Source organism: Electrophorus electricus, chromosome 8 (genome assembly GCF_041902795.1).
Source record: "Electrophorus electricus isolate QZ-2024a chromosome 8, ASM4190279v1, whole genome shotgun sequence".
NCBI lineage: Eukaryota > Metazoa > Chordata > Actinopteri > Gymnotiformes > Gymnotidae > Electrophorus > Electrophorus electricus.
This window is the reverse complement of record NC_137504.1, coordinates 30,187,170-30,205,953: the sequence shown is the minus strand read 5'-3', so window position 1 is coordinate 30,205,953 and position 18,784 is coordinate 30,187,170. Positions and strand designations below refer to the sequence as shown.

The 18,784-nt window shown below is 38.3% G+C and overlaps 1 protein-coding gene across 1 annotated transcript; it reads left to right on the top strand.

The window, feature by feature from the left end:
- The first annotated feature begins 420 nt into the window (after window positions 1–420).
- On the top strand, window positions 421–17,601 carry LOC118241529 (nuclear GTPase SLIP-GC-like). Its single transcript, XM_081719808.1, has 10 exons — window positions 421–524; window positions 609–831; window positions 1,154–1,324; window positions 1,487–1,681; window positions 1,891–2,003; window positions 2,539–2,596; window positions 4,027–4,123; window positions 14,328–14,529; window positions 16,264–16,352; window positions 17,546–17,601. The coding sequence occupies exons 1-10, from the start codon at window positions 421–423 to the stop codon at window positions 17,599–17,601; spliced, it is 1,308 nt and encodes a 435-aa protein (XP_081575934.1).
- Window positions 17,602–18,784: the final 1,183 nt, after the last annotated feature.

Genomic DNA, 18,784 nt, shown 5'->3' with positions numbered 1-18,784 from the left:
CTGTAACTGGTGGCACCTGTAGGGATTAACAACATATCTGTCATCTAGTACCTATAATTCAGCTCTGAGTGGTCCATTTATATGATTTCAAAGTGCATATTCTATGTGTTTCTTCTGGACACAAGGAATTAGACATTGGATATAAAATCAAACAAATGTAAAACTCGAGTCTGTAAAACACAGGCCATACAGTGCCCTGGTGGTTTTAGTATTCAGATATCTCATGATTCTTAAGTTTGAGAACTTATACTTCAGTTTGCTTTGGCAAATTTATACTAGTTGAGATATAAATCTTTTATAAAAATATTGATTTGATAGAAGCAAATATGCAAGGTTCAACATTAGATCCTTTGCCATTTTTCTTTGCATAATTTTACATTTTTTAAATTTTCCTTTTCTCGATAAGGTAAGAATGAATTAATGAAGAATTTTAAAAAGGTCAAAGAAATTCTAAGAAAAGTTCAACGTAAAGTTGCAAATGAACCAGAAACATCTTCCAACAAGAAGCTCCTTGCATATATCAGGTACAGTAACTTTACAGTAACTTGATTTATTAGGCTTTAATGTAAATTATAGACACGGTGTAATTGTGTTAATTTCTTGCACAGGGATAAGATCTCAAAATTGAGCAAAGACATAAAAAAGAAAATTACCATTGGAGTGTTTGGAAAGACTGGGGATGGCAAGAGCTCACTGATTAATGCTATTTTGGGAGAAAAATTCCTGTTGCCATCAGGATCAGGTAGTGCCTGTACATCAGTAATCATACAGGTGGAAGCCAATGTGAAAGACTCTGAATATACAGCTGAGATTGAATTCATTTCGGAAGAGGTATAATTCATTTATTAATTAAAGCGCATAGAATAGAATGTTAAACTTACTACATGTGGACAAAGGCATCATTCATATTTTTATAATTTAAAGATAAAATAAGTGTTTAAATGTGTTTTAAAAAGTAAATGACACTTTTCACAATGAGATTGTACATGGGGTGTAGGCCTTTTTACAGCTATGAAGGTAAGATGTTAGGGTTAATGTTAGCATTAGGGTGAACGTTTACTGTTTATTGTTTATTGTAACAAAGGTGGCTATGCACAAGCAAATAATCTTAAAAGTAAAATTTGCAAATCAAAGTGGTTTTTTTTAACTTTAGGAATGGAAACTTGAATTCAAATCCCTACTGAGTTTATCAGAACCTGGAGGGGAGACAGACAAGGATGAACTCCATGCAGCAAAGGAGAAGATTAGATCACTGTATGGAGCTGATTCAATGAACTCTGAAGAGTTAAAGGAAAAAGAGAATTCCTTTAAAATTGGAGAGCTTGTCAGATCTAGAAAACAAGAAATAAAATTTACATATGTAAGTACATGAGCTTGTTATGAAGTTGTGTGTACATTTTGTCAGTCTAAAATTAAGATGCAAAAATACTACATATGTAAATGAGGCTTTGGGGCTCATGTGTGTAATTTATGTTTGCACTGTCAGGCCTACGATCTGTTTAAAACAATTAGACCTTATGTTCGACATAATGCATCAAGTGCAGGAGCATGCTACTGGCCAATAGTGAAGATTGTGACCATCAAGGTTCCACACTGCAAAGATTTTCTGGAGCACATTGTCTTATTAGATCTCCCTGGAACTGGAGACCTCAACAAGAGCAGAGATGAGATGTGGAAAATGGTGATTACTGCAGCTCATTTTAGAATAGGACCAAATGTTCATTGATTTTTAATGAAAACAACATCACTCTAGCCCAAAACATCTTAAAAAGAATCACGTAGCTCATTATTAGTACTAGTAGCATAATAAAAATATTCATGCATGACCATGGCAAAAAATTGCCACTATTTCCTATAGTAAGTGACATAAATCGTGCTGATTCTGACAAGTTGGCCTGGGATATTGTGTCCACCAGTATAAGAGACTTAGCACAAGGTGGAGAGTGCAGCAGTATGTCATTTATCTGCACCAAGACTGATCAAATTGACCCAGAGGAGTACATGTGAGTTTTAATTATAATTATAGTTAATTATAGTTTTAACAGTTACAATTCATATATCTACCATAATTTCTATGACTTAATGACTTTGGAAAAGAGATTTGTTATTAAGCCTGTTTCATTACACATCAGCAAAAGATTGATTCAAATGACTATTTTAACCAACTACTGAACCAATCTGACAACCTGATTAATGTTCATTTCAATGCATGAGTTAATTACATTAAAAAATAAATGACATTTATTTGCAATATTAGTAAAATTGAGTAAGAATTGGATTGACTGCTTTTTGCAACAAGAAAAATGACAAACATTTAAAATATAGAGGCAACGAACTTGCAGAAGGTAACTCTCAACATTTCTGGGGTAAATTATTTTTTTTACATTTAGAATTATACAAATATTTCTCATAAAATCCTTTAAGTAGTTTTTTACAGCATTGGCAAGAGCTATGTTTTGTGCATACATAAATAATTTTTCCACCATTATAGGGGAATCAGTCTGCAGATACAATAAAAATTGAATGCATAAAACACAGAAACGACAAATCCAAGAAAAGAGTGAGGAAGAATTTTGATTTGCAAGCCACAATAAAGGTACTTTTTAAATAGTTTTTTTTTTCACTATTTAAAAAGCAGGAAATCCTACAAACATCAAGGTCATATTTTATTTGTTTCTGTTTGCATCATCTGTATTCATACAAACTATGACACATGTAAACATTATTGATCTGTCTTAGGTTTTTATAAGTATAAAGTAGAATAGGAATAGAAGAGTTATCCTATAGAAAGTTATTAATGAACTGAATATCAATAAGGCTCAACCTAGGTGACACGCTTCACCCAATAACAGACCTCTGCCTTTGGATCTAAATCACCATCATGGGTATTAAAAGCACTGTAATATATTTTAGACGGGTTTACAGTTTTATATGTATATTCAGTGTGTTTCTGCAGGAAAGCAATTTAAAGGCACAATAAGTACTTTTTTTATCACCAAAACGTAGCAACAAATATTTATGAAAGTGATTATTTATTATTTTTGTGTAGTGAGATGAAGAAGAATGAGATTTATTAGGTGCAAATCCAAAGTCGTAGTCGTCAGAGTAGTCCAGGGTCAGTTTACAGATATGGAGATTACGGGGATACATGATAAACCAAATACACATGAAGGCAAACAGGGGAAGCTGCCTATAACAAAGGCTAGGAAAAATAGTCAGACTAGGACCCATGGAGTACAAACTTACAGATAGGGGCTTTCAAATACATCAATACAGACATTCTACATTCATTGAACAGTATTAATACCCAATACCATGGGTATTAAAAGCACCATATTATATTTTTAGATGGCTTTACAAGATGTTTTATATGAATATTCAGTGTTTTTCTGCAGGAAAGCAATTTAAAGGAGCAATAAGTACTTTTTATCACCAAAACATTGCAAAAATATGTATGAAAGTGATTTATTATTTTTGTGTAAAGTGAGATGCAGAATCAAATTCTTTTATACTACTCAAATGAACCAGTTTATGCTCCATAGAGATATGATCCATAACTCCATTTGGAGACAACCATGTTTAAAATAGATTTAGTACAGAATCTTTGAAACATCCAGGCTACTATGTATCAACAGTGTTTCATAATGTGAAGAAGAATCATTGGAAAAATTACTTATTGCTCCTTTAAACATTTTTTTAAACTCCATGTCTTAAAAGCCAAATTTCATATAATGTTTCTTTGCTCACAAAGGAAGTACTGCCAGCATTCTCATTCAATTTGATGCATAAGTGTGCAGGTTACATTGTAGTCAATTTTCTATAGCTATTTTAAAAGTGTGGAGATCATGTGATCATGATTAAATCTCTAGCATCTGAATAACAATAGTGAAAAGCTTTACAGTAAAGAGCCATGGATTTATATTTTTTTAAAAACTAGAAGTGATGCTCACAAAGTAAAAACAAAAGCACAATTTTACTGTGTTTAACTCTCACTTAGTGTTTTCTTTCTTTATGCACCTCCACTAGCAACATTTCACTGGTGATGATGGCTTCTTTTCTGTGTTTACTGTGAGTTCTAAAGAATTCACCAATGAAAATTCTATCTTGGAAAAAGAGCAAACAGGTATGTAACAAGACGTGACGAGGAATTGGGACGCCGAGGCAAGGCTCCGTAACAAAGAACGTGAACAGAACAAAACACACTAAACCAAACCAATGTAGCAAACAGCACAACTGCAAATACTCAAGAGTAGCACAACATGTGTTCCACATTGGTTAAACACCAACACCAAACAACAGTAAAACATGGTTTTAAATACATGTAATAACAAAGACCATAACTAAGGACAGCTGTGACATGATCAATGAACAACACACACACACACACATATACACACACGGGGAGGAGTCTAGGAAGAGGGGGCCATGCAATGAAAAGGTAAAGCACTGTGGTGGAAATTCAATGAAACGGGGAGTCAGATGTGGATAATAAGTAAAAAAGGTTTTAATAGAAAAGAAAGATTCCACAGAGTGTGGGGCTCACAACCAAGAGAAGCCCCGAGTCATACAGAGCATTGCTTGATATACAATTCTAACTGTATGCCTTGACCAATCACAGAAGCGTTGCTTATCTCTTTCAGGCCGGCTGGTAAGAATCTTGCTTGACTGTCATCTCTTAATTGCAGGCAATAAAGTGATTGCAGGCAATAAAGTGATTGCAGGCAATAAAACGAGAGACATCTTCCTGCTTATCTAATCTACGGTCTCACTCCCTTAAAGTTCTTTGCTTACATAAACATTTTTCCTAGGGAACAGGATAGTGCTGAATGTATGTGAATCACTGAAGCACATAGTATTTCCTTTACATTTCCCCCCTTTGATTCTCATACAATCATTAACTAAAATCTTCAGTTATGGCAAAAACATGGAAGTTATCCTTATCCCAACACAAGTATGTATCATATCTGTGATATGATGAATTCTTTCCTGCACAATTAATTACGTCACATAAGTCAAAAGTCCATGCAGTAGAACTGCCCACCATATAGTCCAATTCTACTCCTCCATACTTCTATATACACCAATCTTTAGATGTAATGACACTGATGCGTGATAGTATCAGGCTGATCCACAGGAGGTGCTGCATCTTGCTAGTCCTGCGGTGGCGTTTCTGGTGCCTTTTTACAATGCGTGTGATGCACCCATGTCGCTCTTCCGTCGGTCTTGATGGCGGTGTTAGTCGTCAGCAGCACTTGGAATGGTCCTCTCCACCTGGGCTGGTTCCACCGCTTCCTTCTGAAGTCCTTTATCAGCACCCAATCACCTGGTTGGTGGGTGTGGAGTGGCGTATTCGTCACCTCGGGAAGAACTGCCTTCACCTGCTTAGACACATGGGAGAGAGATTTGTGCAGAGACACACAATACTGCAAAAGTGATTCATTAATCAGGTTAGTATCCCAGTCGGGCGGTCCTATCCCCGTGTTGGGAGGCCGTCCAAACACTATCTCAAAAGCTGATAAGCCTGTTCGTGCCTGCGGTCTGGTTCGGCATTGCCACAGGACGAGGGGAAGGCATTTTACCCAATTCATGCCTGTTTCCTGCGTTAATTTAGCTAGACCTCCTTTAATGGTGCCGTTTGTCCGTTCTACTGCCCCTGCACTAGCAGGGTGATAGCTGCAGTGTTTTCTCATATCTACCCCTAGGTATTTAGTCAGAGCTTTTAGTCCTTTGTGTACGAAGGGTGTCCCATTGTCACTGGACACTCGTTGTGGTAACCCCCACCGGGGAATAATTTCTCTCAGTAGCGCTTTTGCTACTGCATCACTATCTTGTTTTCCCGTTGGGAAGGCCTCCACCCACTTGCTAAACATGCACACACACACAAGCATGTACCTCTTTCCTTCAGCTGGTGTTAGTTCCACAAAATCTATTTGCCAATGTTGAAATGGCTCACTAGGCGGCGGGTGTCCGGCGGGTGCGTGTTTGGTATGATTGTCCCCGTGTGGTGTGTTTTGTGCACATACCAAGCATCGGGAACAAAAATTTTGGGTGTGTGTGTTTATTCCTGGTGCATACCAATGTCTCGTTATACTCTCCACTATCCCCCCTTTGCTCATGTGACTCCTCCCATGAGCAATCTCAATTAGTCCTTTCATATAAGCTGTGGGGAGACAGGGTTTGTTCATTTCTGGGTGTACCCATATCCCGCCTATTTGTTTACACCCCCCTTTTTTCCATTTCACATAATCTTGTGGAGTGGCTTGTTTTTGGATATCTTTAGTAGATATTCTGGTTTCGGTATCTGCTTGTGCCATTTGTGTATGGAGCGGTTGTAACGCTGTGAGTTGAGCTACTTTATCCGCATAAGCATTCCCTTTTGATACGGCGTCATCCGCCTTAGTGTGTGCAGCGCACTTTATAATTGCTACTTCCTTTGGTAGTTGAATTGCTTCCAACAGCTCTGCTACTAGGTGGTGATTCTTTATCTTTGCTCCTGAGCTGGTGAGAAAGTTGCGATGTCTCCAAATGGCCCCAAAGTCATGTGCTACTCCCCACGCGTACCGGGAATCGGTCCAGACGTTCACGGTCTTGTCTTGTGCTAGTTTACACGCATGTATGAGTGCAGCAAGTTCAGCTGCCTGCGCTGAGTAATTAGATGGGAGTGGTTCTGCTTTCACCACTTCTGTGTGTGACACAACAGCATATGCTGCTTGATTAGTGCCTTGAGAGTCACGTTTAGCTGAACCGTCCACAAAAAATTCCAGGTCCGCATTAAATATTGGTCCCTCCTTTAAATCTATTCTGGGAGATGTTGCAATTTCTAACACCTGTTGACAGTCATGGGGCTCTCCTTCCTCCTCTGTAGGCAATAGAGTGGAGGGATTTAGAGTTGTGCATCGTTTCACAGTAACATTTGGCATGTCTAATAAGGCAGTGTGGTACCTAAGCCATCGCTGAGTGGACAAATGTGCCACTTTTTGATCTTGCAGTATTCTTGACACTGCATGAGGCACATGTAGGGTAAGCTTGGCGTAGCCTACTATATCTCTGGAAGCCACTAGTGCCTTCTCGGCGGCTGCCACAGCTCTTACACATAAAGGTAGGCCTGCTGCGACTGTATCTAATTTTCCTGAGAAGTAGGCCACCGGCCTTTGTTTGTCCCCATGTTTTTGTGTCAATACACTTGTCATATATTGCCCTTTAACATCCACTGTCTGTTCAAATGGTTTGTTTGGGTCGGGAATGCCTAACGCTGGCATGACTTGTAACAGCTGTTTCAGTGTTGTGAAGGCCGCCTCAGCTTCCGGTGTCCATTCCGGCTGTGAGGAATTTGACCCTTTTGTCGGTATTATATCTCTGAGTGGTCCCTCATGTTCTGCATAGGATGGTATGAATGTCCTACAATAGGAACACATTCCTAAAAAGGACAGCAGTTGTTTTTTCGTCATGGGCTTTGGTATAGTCAAAATGGCATTCACTCGGTCTTTAGTCAGCATGCACGTTTGCTCAGTGATGTCATGTCCTAAAAAATGCACTTGCTGCTTACAGAACTGTAATTTGGATTTGGATGCCTTATGGCCTTCCCCTGCTAAATGATGTAGCAGTGCCACCGTGGCTTGTTTACACGCTTCTCGTGTTCTCCCACAAATCAAAAGATCATCAACATATTGCAGCAAGGCTATTCCCTCAGGGAGTTCTAAAGCCTCTAGGCTTCGATGTAAAGCGGCATTGTAAATGGTTGGTGATTCACAATACCCTTGACACAATCTCGTGAATGTGTATGGCTTTCCTTCAAAAGTGAAAGCAAACCAAAATTGGCTATCCTTGTGCACAGGTACGCTAAAGAAAGCGTTGGCCAAATCAACTACACTGAACCACTTACTGTCTGGTGGGATCTGAGAGAGAATGGTGTGCGGGTTTGGAACTTCTGGGGCTCTAGGGTGTACTGCCGCATTGACAGCCTGCAAATCCTGCACAAATCTCCATTCATCTCTCCCTGGCTTCTTAACTGGGAAAATTGGAGTACGTACTGGTGAGTCTGGGCATGGTACAATAACTCCTGCTTGTTTTAATGATTGGAACACAGGCCTGATGCCCTCCACTGCCTCTGGTTTTAGAGGGTATTGTTGCTGGTGTGGTCTGTAATCAGATTTTGGGGTGATGTGGACAGGCTCACATCCTTTTATTAAGCACACATCATTTTTTCCCTGTGCCCATAACCCTGCAGGAACTGTTTTCAGTTCCTCTTCCTCTTCCTCTGAGAGGGTAACAGAGGCTACCATAATTACTATATTTGGACTTACAAGCTCGACCCCCCTTCTGCAATTTAGCCTATACGGGGTTGGCATTTTCCACACTTCTATGCTTGGGCTGTACATAATTTTACACTGGGGTTCTTTTATCCAATCAGTTGCGCTCAACACGCGTTTTGTCCACAACCCTACTCTCTGCCAGTCTGGGTCAACATGTGCGCTAGCCAGCGACACATGAGGTGTTGCATGTGAGATTGAATATAAAGATTTCTGTTTAGCTGAGAGCTGCACCACTCCCGCAGCCCACTCGCAGTCCCACGCTATGGCTGTGATAATCAAACTTTCGCTGCCTCCTAAGTCAAATTTCTGTTCAAAATCAACGTCACATCCCTCATGGACCTTCATTGTACAGTGAATAGAATCACTTTGTTTAACTGTCAGCTCACCAGGTAGCGTGTTAGTAACTTCAGTCATAAAATGTGTTAGTACTTCCCCCGCAGTGCACTGCAATTCATATACGTACAAAGGGGCTCCTGCCTCTAGCTGGACTCCCTGTGTAGGTGTTTCCCACGTAACAAACAACCCCTCTGGGTTGCTGCTAATTGTGCACCCAAGTTTACACATTAAATCTCTAGCTAACAAATTAATTGGACAGGTTTCTGATATCAAAAAACTATGTTTAAATTGGCTTTTCCCTAAACTACATCGGAGAGGCTCGGACATCCTTTCATCAATGGGATGACCTCCCACTCCAATTACTGTTATCCCATATCCTTGTCTCATTCTACATTCTATTAATCCTTCTTTTAACACTGAGTGGGTGGCACCACTGTTAACCAAAAACCTAACATTTTTTCCCTCTACTTTCACAGTTACCTCGGGGAGGCCTCTTGGCCCTTTACTAATCTGCTGTAATAGTTGGTAATTTAAATTTGTCACTTCCCTTTTGCTGTCTTCACTCAGTGGTCCACTGCTGTCCTGCCTCTCCACCGCCCGTCACTCGTGGATTGTGGGATCCTGATCTGTGCCCCCGTCATACGAGTTATCCTCCTCCGGACAGTTTCTGGCAAAATGTCCAAGCTTTCCACAGTTGTAGCATTCCTGCTCTTTCATCCAATCAAATTTCCCTCCTTTTCCTCTTCCTCTGCCTCTTCCGCATCATCAACAACCGTCTCAGTTCAGCCTGTGTTGGTCTGCAGGACTGCACGAATGCCATCAGTTCTTGTCCGAAGCGTCGTCCGCCGATGTCACCTGGCTTGCTCAGGCCATCGGCCGCTTTCATGATGTCGTCTGCAGTCCAGTGACGGTGGACCATAATCACTCCCTCAGGCCCTGACACTTCCACCATCGGGAACTGTGGGGCATAGCCTACCTCAGGCTCTGCAGATGGCTTTATAGTGGTGTGACTTCGAGTGCGATGAGCCACTGGTGAGGTTATTGCCTCCAGTTGTCGTCTTAATTCGTCATATGGAGACGGCTTTGGTGTTAATGAAGTTCCTGGTTGCGGATAAGGAGGTGGATTTGCTAGCGCTTGTGGTTGCTGAATCAGCTGGGGGGCTCTCGGCGGGGCGGCATCGAGGTCAGGATCAGCTAAAGAAACACACTGAGACACTTCATTATTACCTTTTCTATGTCCTACCTGCTGCTTCTGCCTTTTCTCAGCTTCTTCTAACCACATTTTTGCCTTTTCCAGCATGTTTTCACTGTTCTCATCAAAATATTTCCGCGCTTTCTTATCAGCTTCCCTAGGCTTAACCTTAACTCTTTCAATTAATTTTAACAGGTATGCAACACTTAGAGTCCCTGAGACATTAAAACCGTAATATTTAATCCAAAATGGGACATGTTTGTTTACATGTTCCCCGTAGTCCTTATTCATTTGAAAGAGTAGGCTACTGGAGAACTTGTCCTTACTGAACTCATACTCCTTACTGTTGCCCGCACCCATAATAATAATAATAATAATAATAATAATAATAACCAATTTTTTTTTTTTTTTTTTTTTCTTGGATCCAGGCAACAAAAGAACAAAGGAAACTTACCTACTCTCTACAATTTTCCTATTCTTATCTTATTATCCACACCATCTACCCCCGATATGGATTAGTTCCGCTCCAGCAAATCGTGCTAGTATACTGAGTCCACTCCTTTCCCTACGGGGTGTTCTGTCGGCCCGGGCCTATTTCTTACACTAGTACGTCTACTCAGTGTGCCTATTCTCTTAGGCTGGCGGAGTCCCAGACTCCGGAGTCCTCTAGACCCTATTTTTAAGCCCTAGTATCTCATGTACTATGCTACTTTACAGACCCACCCCAGGGTAGACTCAGGCGGATCACTATGTCACTTTCTTCTAGGATTAAATTACTGAACTTCACCACTTACTTTCTGTTCGTTAGATCAGGCGGAGCACACCACCGGAGTCAAGCAGGACGTCACTCCCTGGTTAGGTACTTTCCCGTATTCTTGTGGGTTTCCCTCTTTCTCCAGCTCAGTTCTCTCTCTGAGGAGCGTCCTCGAAGTTTAGTCACCGCTGCTCCGCATGGTGCCTCTCGCTGATCCTGCCGACAACGCCAAATTCTGTGGTGGAAATTCAATGAAACGGGGAGTCAGATGTGGATAATAAGTAAAAAAGGGTTTAATAGAAAAGAAAGATTCCACAGAGTGTGGGGCTCACTACCAAGAGAAGCCCCGAGTCATACAGAGCATTGCTTGATATACAATTCTAACTGTATGCCTTGACCAATCACAGAAGCGTTGCTTATCTCTTTCAGGCCGGCTGGTAAGAATCTTGCTTGACTGTCATCTCTTAATTGCAGGCAATAAAGTGATTGCAGGCAATAAAGTGATTGCAGGCAATAAAACGAGATACATTTTCCTGCTTATCTAATCTACGGTCTCACTCCCTTAAAGTTCTTTGCTTACATAAACATTTTTCCTAGGGAACAGGATAGTGCTGAATGTATGTGAATCACTGAAGCACATAGTATTTCCTTTACAAGCACAAATAGTTGTAAATATGTTCTGAAATATTAAACGTTAAATCGAATATTTAGTGAGAGCTCATTTAGCTGACACTTTTATCCAAAGCAACTTACAATTATGAATGAATAAAATCTGAGCAATTGAGGGTTAAAAGCCTTGCACAAGGGCCCATAAGTGGCAACTTGGCAGTGGTAACCTTCTGGTAACCAGTAACCTTCTGATTAATAGATACCACTGTCCCTAATTGAACATGTTAATTGAACAACACAAATTGACAAAACACCTGCAGTGTTAATAAATGGCTTGCATTACATTCTTGTAATGTAGTTATCCTTTTATCTGTTCTAACATAGAGATACCTGCTCTCAAGAATGCCCTGAAGACACACAACAAGAAATGCACAAATGATCTGGAAAAATACTATATCTCTGCAGTGTTTGGAATTGTCTCATTGATTCAAAGTTTCAGCAGCACTGATATGGTTTGTCACATTATTTTATTAATATTAGTATTAATTGCTATTATATATATATAATATTTCATAATTTAAATTATGGCTTTTCTTGATTATTCATATTTACTTTTGGTTTACTCATTATTGTTGTTGTCATTATTATTATTATTATTATTATTATTATTATTATTATTATTATTATCATTACCTGGTCTTAACCATCAATATTTACTCATTTTCTCAAAGTTACAATAGCTGACTAATAAAAAAAACTGCTTTCACTTTAATCAAACAAACACTAATGGTATGTATCATAAGCAAGTACAGCTACACAGGATACAATACAAATTTACAATAAATGACTACTACATATAGTAATGCTACTCTCTACATGGTCACATGCATTACTACAATGATTGACACTTTATGGAGACTTTAAGTGGGATTGTCAAAAATGTCTGTTTCTACTTGATACAATTACTGAGACTTTTTAGTAAAATATTATTTATTTCTATAACAAGTTTCAGTGCAAATTGATTTATTGATGTTAACGTTACCTTATCCTGCAAAGACGTCAGTAACATTAGCTAGTCAACATGGTGGGTGTTACAATAGTATCTTAAGTATCTCATCAACAACAGATGAGAAAACTGACAGGTCCTAACATTGTACTAGTGACTGGAATATTTTTATTTTATAAATTGATATATTGGGAAGGAACATATCTGAATATTCGTTGAGAGGGTGGGGGAGCTGTCCCTCCCAATATGAATTGTGACTAGAGCCTACAGAATTGTTCTGGGAACAAAAGAAATTGCTGGCACAAAATAAAATATGAAAATAGTTGGCCCAAAGGCCTAAGTTAAGTTTCAGTGGCAAATGAAGAGTGATTTCTTTCTATTTTTCTATTTATTCTTCGTATGAATAATGCATACCAAGATGATTCTATATAAATAAATACTTCCCCACTCACCCTCTGGGTGGCCTTTTTCCTTCAAGCATGGCTCCTTTACCTGAAGCCTGGGAGCTTGAGAGTCCTGCATATTATGTTAGCTGTTCCCAGGATCGCACTATTCTGGATGTTGTTTCCAGGATCTGTTGGAACCATTTTCCCAGTTTAAGGGTTACAGTCCCTAGTGCTCCAATTACCATGGAAACCACAGTTACCTTCATCCTCAACATCTTTTCTAGCTCATCCTTCAGCCCTTGGTATTTTTTGAGCTTCTCATATTCCTTTTTCCTGATGTTGCTATCACTCAGGATTGCCAGATCTATCACTATGGCCCTGTTCTGCTGTTTATCCAACATTACAATGTCTGGTTGTTAAATAAGTTAAATAATTTCACATCCACTAAAAAATAATAATCTTAAGTATTGCCTCAGATTCGTAAGCACTTATCCTAACCTAATCATCCACAATAGAATTATCTAACACGCTACAGTTTAGCATTCAAATGTTACATGTAACACGGTTAATAAAACTTTATTCTTGTCCCACCATCAGTCAATAAAGTAATTCCACTTTAAACACTAGGATAAAAATAAACACAAACCTACACAACTAAAAGACTCAGAATCAATGCCTGATAAAAATATTAATTGTCAGGATTGCACTCAAAAGCGGAGTCACACACAAGTAGAGTTCAAGGGGTTTAATACAAAAGCAGGAAGGGCAATCCAAAGACAAATTCAAATGCCAGGCGTAGATTGGCAACAGGACAGGGTACAAACAAATAACTGGTTTAACAGTCATTCAGGGTTCGTTCATCTCTGCCATCATTGCTTTCTCCAGTTTCCCTTCCATTACCAAGATAGACTCATCCTCTTGCTTGATAATTAACTTAAAGGGCCTATTGCATTGTTTCTAGTCTGCCCTTAACCCTTTCAATCCTTCCTGCTTCCATCTTTTTGTTGTTAGAGATGTTATAACTTCTCTTCTCTGGTTTTCATTGCCTTAGAATTGGCATTCCCCAATCTCCTTTTGAGCATGTACCAATGCTTTTACACTTAAGAACCCTTCCGATGCTTTCTCCTAACTAATGTTTTTTTCTGGTTTTGTCTTGTCATTTTTCACCTTTGTTACCTGCTGTATTAGTAGGCCACTGTATATGATGCCACTCACTCTGCATGAGTGATGTCTAGGTCAACGCAGTATGGATGTGGTGGCTACAGAGTCCGTCAGTCACCAAAAAAGATCCACTTTAGCGACTGATGCCAATCCTTTAAAGTATACCACTGAAATAATGAACAGTACAGACCAAACAGACCAAAACCACTGCAACAAAGTAAAATTTAAAACTATTATAGAATTCTCTGATCACTTCTTATGCTCATTGACCCATCTCAATAAAAAACACTGTACATTATAAGAATAAAAATAAAGGTTCTTGCACTAAAACTGGCTTTATATTTTATAATTTTGTTTAAGATGGAAGAGAAGTCTGCATTACAAGAGATATTGAGCAGAAATCTTGACAATGCAGTTCAGAACTTGCATAAATATTGTGATGAAGTTTATAATTCCCTGGAAGGTCTTCTTTCATATGGAGCATTAGAGTCTGAAGAAAAATGTATTGAAACTGCCAAAACAGAAATAAAACCAGTAAGTAGTTTTCTCTATGTTTACTCTTTATTCTTAGTTTTAAAGGGTCTCATTATTTCATTCCTTTATTCATTTTTTAATCAGATGAATAGAGACGGTCATGGATTTCACCAAACATTGACATCACTGTGCAAGAATGATGGCTTCTGCAGATCAAAGGATAGACCATTAGATCTAAATAAATGCTTGGCTACACACATGTATGACCAAATTGATTACAAATTCATTGACATTTTCCCGTGAGTACAACTCAATTTTGATTATATTCTATTTGTATAGAATTTTATAACTATTACTGAGTTCTGCTGTGAGATATTAAAGGCAGAATGATAACTTTCGTTTGTGTTTTGTGATGGTATACTGTGTGTCAAATCAACACTTCAAATAAACCTGCATTTTCCACTCTAGACTTTTCGAAAACAGACATTTTCATTATAATATTATAATTTTCATTATAATTTCATTATATTTATTATTATTATAATTATATTTATTATTATTATTATTATGATAATTTGTAGGAAACAATGAATAGTCTACAACATTTACCCAGTTAAGTGCTCAACAGTTTCCTTTGCCGTCATATTGACTGGACTGTAAATGTATGATAAGTGGACTCTGGCTTAGTTCAGTAACCATTATTTGGGACCAAATTGATATGTTCAATTAATTGCACAGTTTGTCAATCCTTCTGTAAATGAAGCTAAACATGGCACAACAAAAGCTGCCTCTATGTGGTGTTCCTACCATTTATGCTTGTTTTTGTTGGTTAATGTCATCAAGAGTGAATTGAAATTTGATCACTTGGAGCACAAATCATTTGTTCACCATTAGGACAACAATGCATCTTTACTAATTACGGAAATGGTTCCCAAGAAGCTCATTTCTGTATTTTTTAATTTTTTGCCTGGGTATTGTTTTTACAGTGCATTTGTGTATTTTACGCAAATTCTGTTTTATTTATAAACCTATATCTATCTATCTATCTATAAAGAAAATTCTTGGTGAGTAACTGCAGTGTACTATAGTAAGAGATGTAGAGATAATAATTGTAGTAAAGTACTGTAATAGTGTTGTGACGTTTAACGGGTTAAGGAGGATGCGGGGATGAGGCACATTAAATAGAATATATGTTTTAATAACAAGCACGACTCAACACACAAACACAAACCCACTGCGTGGGTCAAACACTGACAACCTTGACGATATGACATAAGACTTATATACACTCATGATATTTACACACAATAAGGATCAGGTGCATAACACAAGAGGGTGTGGCAATACAGAGACACGCGCACACACACACACACACACACACACACAGACACAGACACAGACATACAGACACGGACAGACACACACACAGACACTTGAGGGGGGAGGAGCCATACTGTGACAGGTGTGGCCCGAGTGGCCCAGGGCAAGGGGCAGGATGACCAGACTCTATCAACGTGGACAAACATTTATTAATACACAAAGACAATGGCACTCACATATAAAACCAATGATGAACATGAACAGGTTAACATTAAACAAAAGTGATGAACACAAATACATTTAACAATGATGATAAGAACAAGCATTCAAGAACGACGCTACATTAACATCAACACCGACAATGACCAACACTATGATGCACACTATGATGAGGGTTTAAATACGCACAAACAAACAAGGTGCAGGTGTGTGCAGGCGTGGTTACAAGCAAACAAAAACCCTCCCACTGCATGTGCTGGGCCAAACCACGTGACTAATGAGAGGTGAGCGTTCTGTGACAGTACACAGGGTTTCCAGGGAGAACATTTTGGACAAATTCCTCTTATCAACTCTCTCTCTGTTTCTCTTTTTATATATATATATACATATACCTAATGGGAATACTTGTATCCTAATTTGGGTGCTCATACAAAGGTTTGTTTTTGTTGTTTATGCTCAGTTCTTGTTTTATACCAGCACACTTTACTTTTCAGAGTCCAGGAGGAGGTAACTGAGATGTCACTGTCAAAAAACATTGATAAGTTCACCATCATCTCAAATGACCTGAATGACATTTCAGCAAGTCACATGGTGGATTTTTTTAAGATGCAGGTGAATACAATATTATTCTGTATGAAAGGATTAGTGAAAACATGCTTAGAGTCTGGGGTTTGCTTTTTGAGCTCTGTAGTTATTATTCAAATGTAGTTAACAGGTTAAGGAAATTACAGATATTTTCTGTATATTTCCAGTAAATAAAACTGTACAGAGTTTAATTATGTTTTTATAATAGATAATATATTGAATATATATTTCATGAGATCATACTCATAATTCAGTTATACATTACTCTGGATGAAGGCATCTGCCAAATGAGTAGCAGTAAATGTTTAAATGTAAATCTTTAATTAAACCTTTTAACATGTGTGTAATGAATGCACACACATAGAAGAAGATCCAGTTGCAGAGGTTTTATTTTAGCAATCAAACATATGCGTGTAGTAGGACGGGTAAACTTGGTCAGGTCGGTCCAAGGTCGATACACAGGGTAGCAATTCCGATGAGTCAGATCGATGGTGTGTGCGAGTGGGCATGGCTGTGTGGGGCTGATGGTTGTTCCTGGGGTTCGTAAAAATGTGTTAATAATAATGTGATAATATGATAACTTTCTGTACATTTCCGATCTTACAAAAATCTCTTTTAATAGAATTTTACAGTTGGATTTAATATAAATATAGTAAGAACTGGTTTTAATGTAATCAATTTGGATTTTTAGATCTAACTGTAGAAATTTTGTAATGAAACCCCACAGATAATAAACAGGACTGTACTGTTGTAGAAGCTGCTGCTGTTTCTGGAATTGGTTCAATGAAGATGAAGCAGGACATACTGCTGAAGCACATCAGTTCCTCAAAAAGTGAAATGTTCCAATAAGCAAAGAGAGAGATACTTGAATCTGTTAAAATGATGGTTTGTATTTGTTTGAAAGCAAGTTGACATCCATCAGTAGATATGACAATGCCAAGCAAATGTATTATGTATACTAATCTCATGACATTCTCTTTAAAAGCATTTCATTGTAGAAGAGATGGAAAACGTTCTAAACCAAAACTGTTCACTTCTTAACGAGAACACATTGCTTCATATGAGTAAGTTTTTCTTAAATCTGAGTGCACAGATATTTCTTGCCACAATACTATTAGGCATGTGATTTACACACAGTTTCAATTCTATAATTGACAAAGATATATTTTGAAATCTTCTGTTGTTTTGTAGATGTTCATGAAGAGTTGGAGGAACTGAGGTCAATGGATGAAGTCAATGAAATATGAGAAAAATTAAAATCCAGTGAAATATATCAAAAATATTTCTATTAGCTACAAAAATTTTGAATAATCTGTATTTTGTTAATACATATATGTTCTGTATAATAACTGGTATAGGATGATGAGCTGAAGACACTCTAAAAATTTGAAACCTGTTTAGACACCAAAGCTACATTTTAGCCTATCTGCCCTATCGCTTTGAGTAAAACATATATTAGTCAGATCTGAATTTTTATTTTCTTAGTCATTTAAAGAAGTGTGACTATTTGTGTAGGTTTTTGGAAGTTGCTTTTTTTGTTTCTAAAATGGTGATACATTATTTAGTGTCTGACATTTTGGGAGAAAGAGCGAAATAAGTGAGATTTAAACAAAATGAGTTTTAATGAAAAAACTGTAACAGAGAAACAAGAGCAAAAGGGTTAAAAGGTGAACTGTCATGATCAGTCCCTCCCGGGTTCCGTGTTTTCCCTGTCTTGTGTTTTTTTGTTCCGTTCCATAGTTTTGTTTTCTCCGCCCCTCGTTTGTTTTTCTACACCTGTCCCTCGTTCAGTTGATTGTATTTCAACCATGCCTTGTTCCCTTAGTTTTTGCTGTTCATGTGTTAGGCTTCATTGCATTTATGTTGAATGGTTGCAATTATGTGATTGTGAATGTGTTGGTTTGTACTCCGTGTTTCTTAGCCCTGAGTTTTCTCTAGTCTTTGTTATAGCCTGCTTCCTCCGTTTGCCTCCGTGTGTTTTGTTTTGTTAATCATGTCTCACCGTACTCATGTCGGCTCTTTGACCCTGGACTGCCTTAACGACTCTGATTTTGGATTTGCCCATATTAAATCTCACTCCTCTTCTCACATGCGTCTGCCTCCTTACCGCTCAACGTTACATGAACAAAAGACTGAGTTGTCTTGAAGTTCATGGGCTTGCAATATGGGTTCTCATAGAAGGTCAATGAGTAATGAGAAAGTAATGAGGTGCAGGTGTGTCTGATAGTAAATTGGTAATTGTGAACATGGAAGTGGTTGTGATTGGTGGAGGGACTAGTGATTGATGGGCTGGAAGTGTCTGATTGGCTGGAGGAGGGTGAATGGGGGTGTCTGTGTTTTGGTTCGGTGTGGGACAGAGCATGACAGTTCCATTTCAATTATGATATGGAGAATTATATATAACTGTTATGGTACCTATATATAAAATAA

Bases quoted from the DNA above. Each gene is read 5' to 3' on its own strand.
- LOC118241529 (XM_081719808.1), top strand. From the start codon at position 421: ATGAAGAATTTTAAAAAGGTCAAAGAAATTCTAAGAAAAGTTCAACGT. The intron at 1,682-1,890 runs GTGATTACTGCA...GATTCTGACAAG, and splicing joins GAGATGAGATGTGGAAAATG to TTGGCCTGGGATATTGTGTC. The intron at 2,597-4,026 runs GTACTTTTTAAA...CACCTCCACTAG, and splicing joins ATTTGCAAGCCACAATAAAG to CAACATTTCACTGGTGATGA.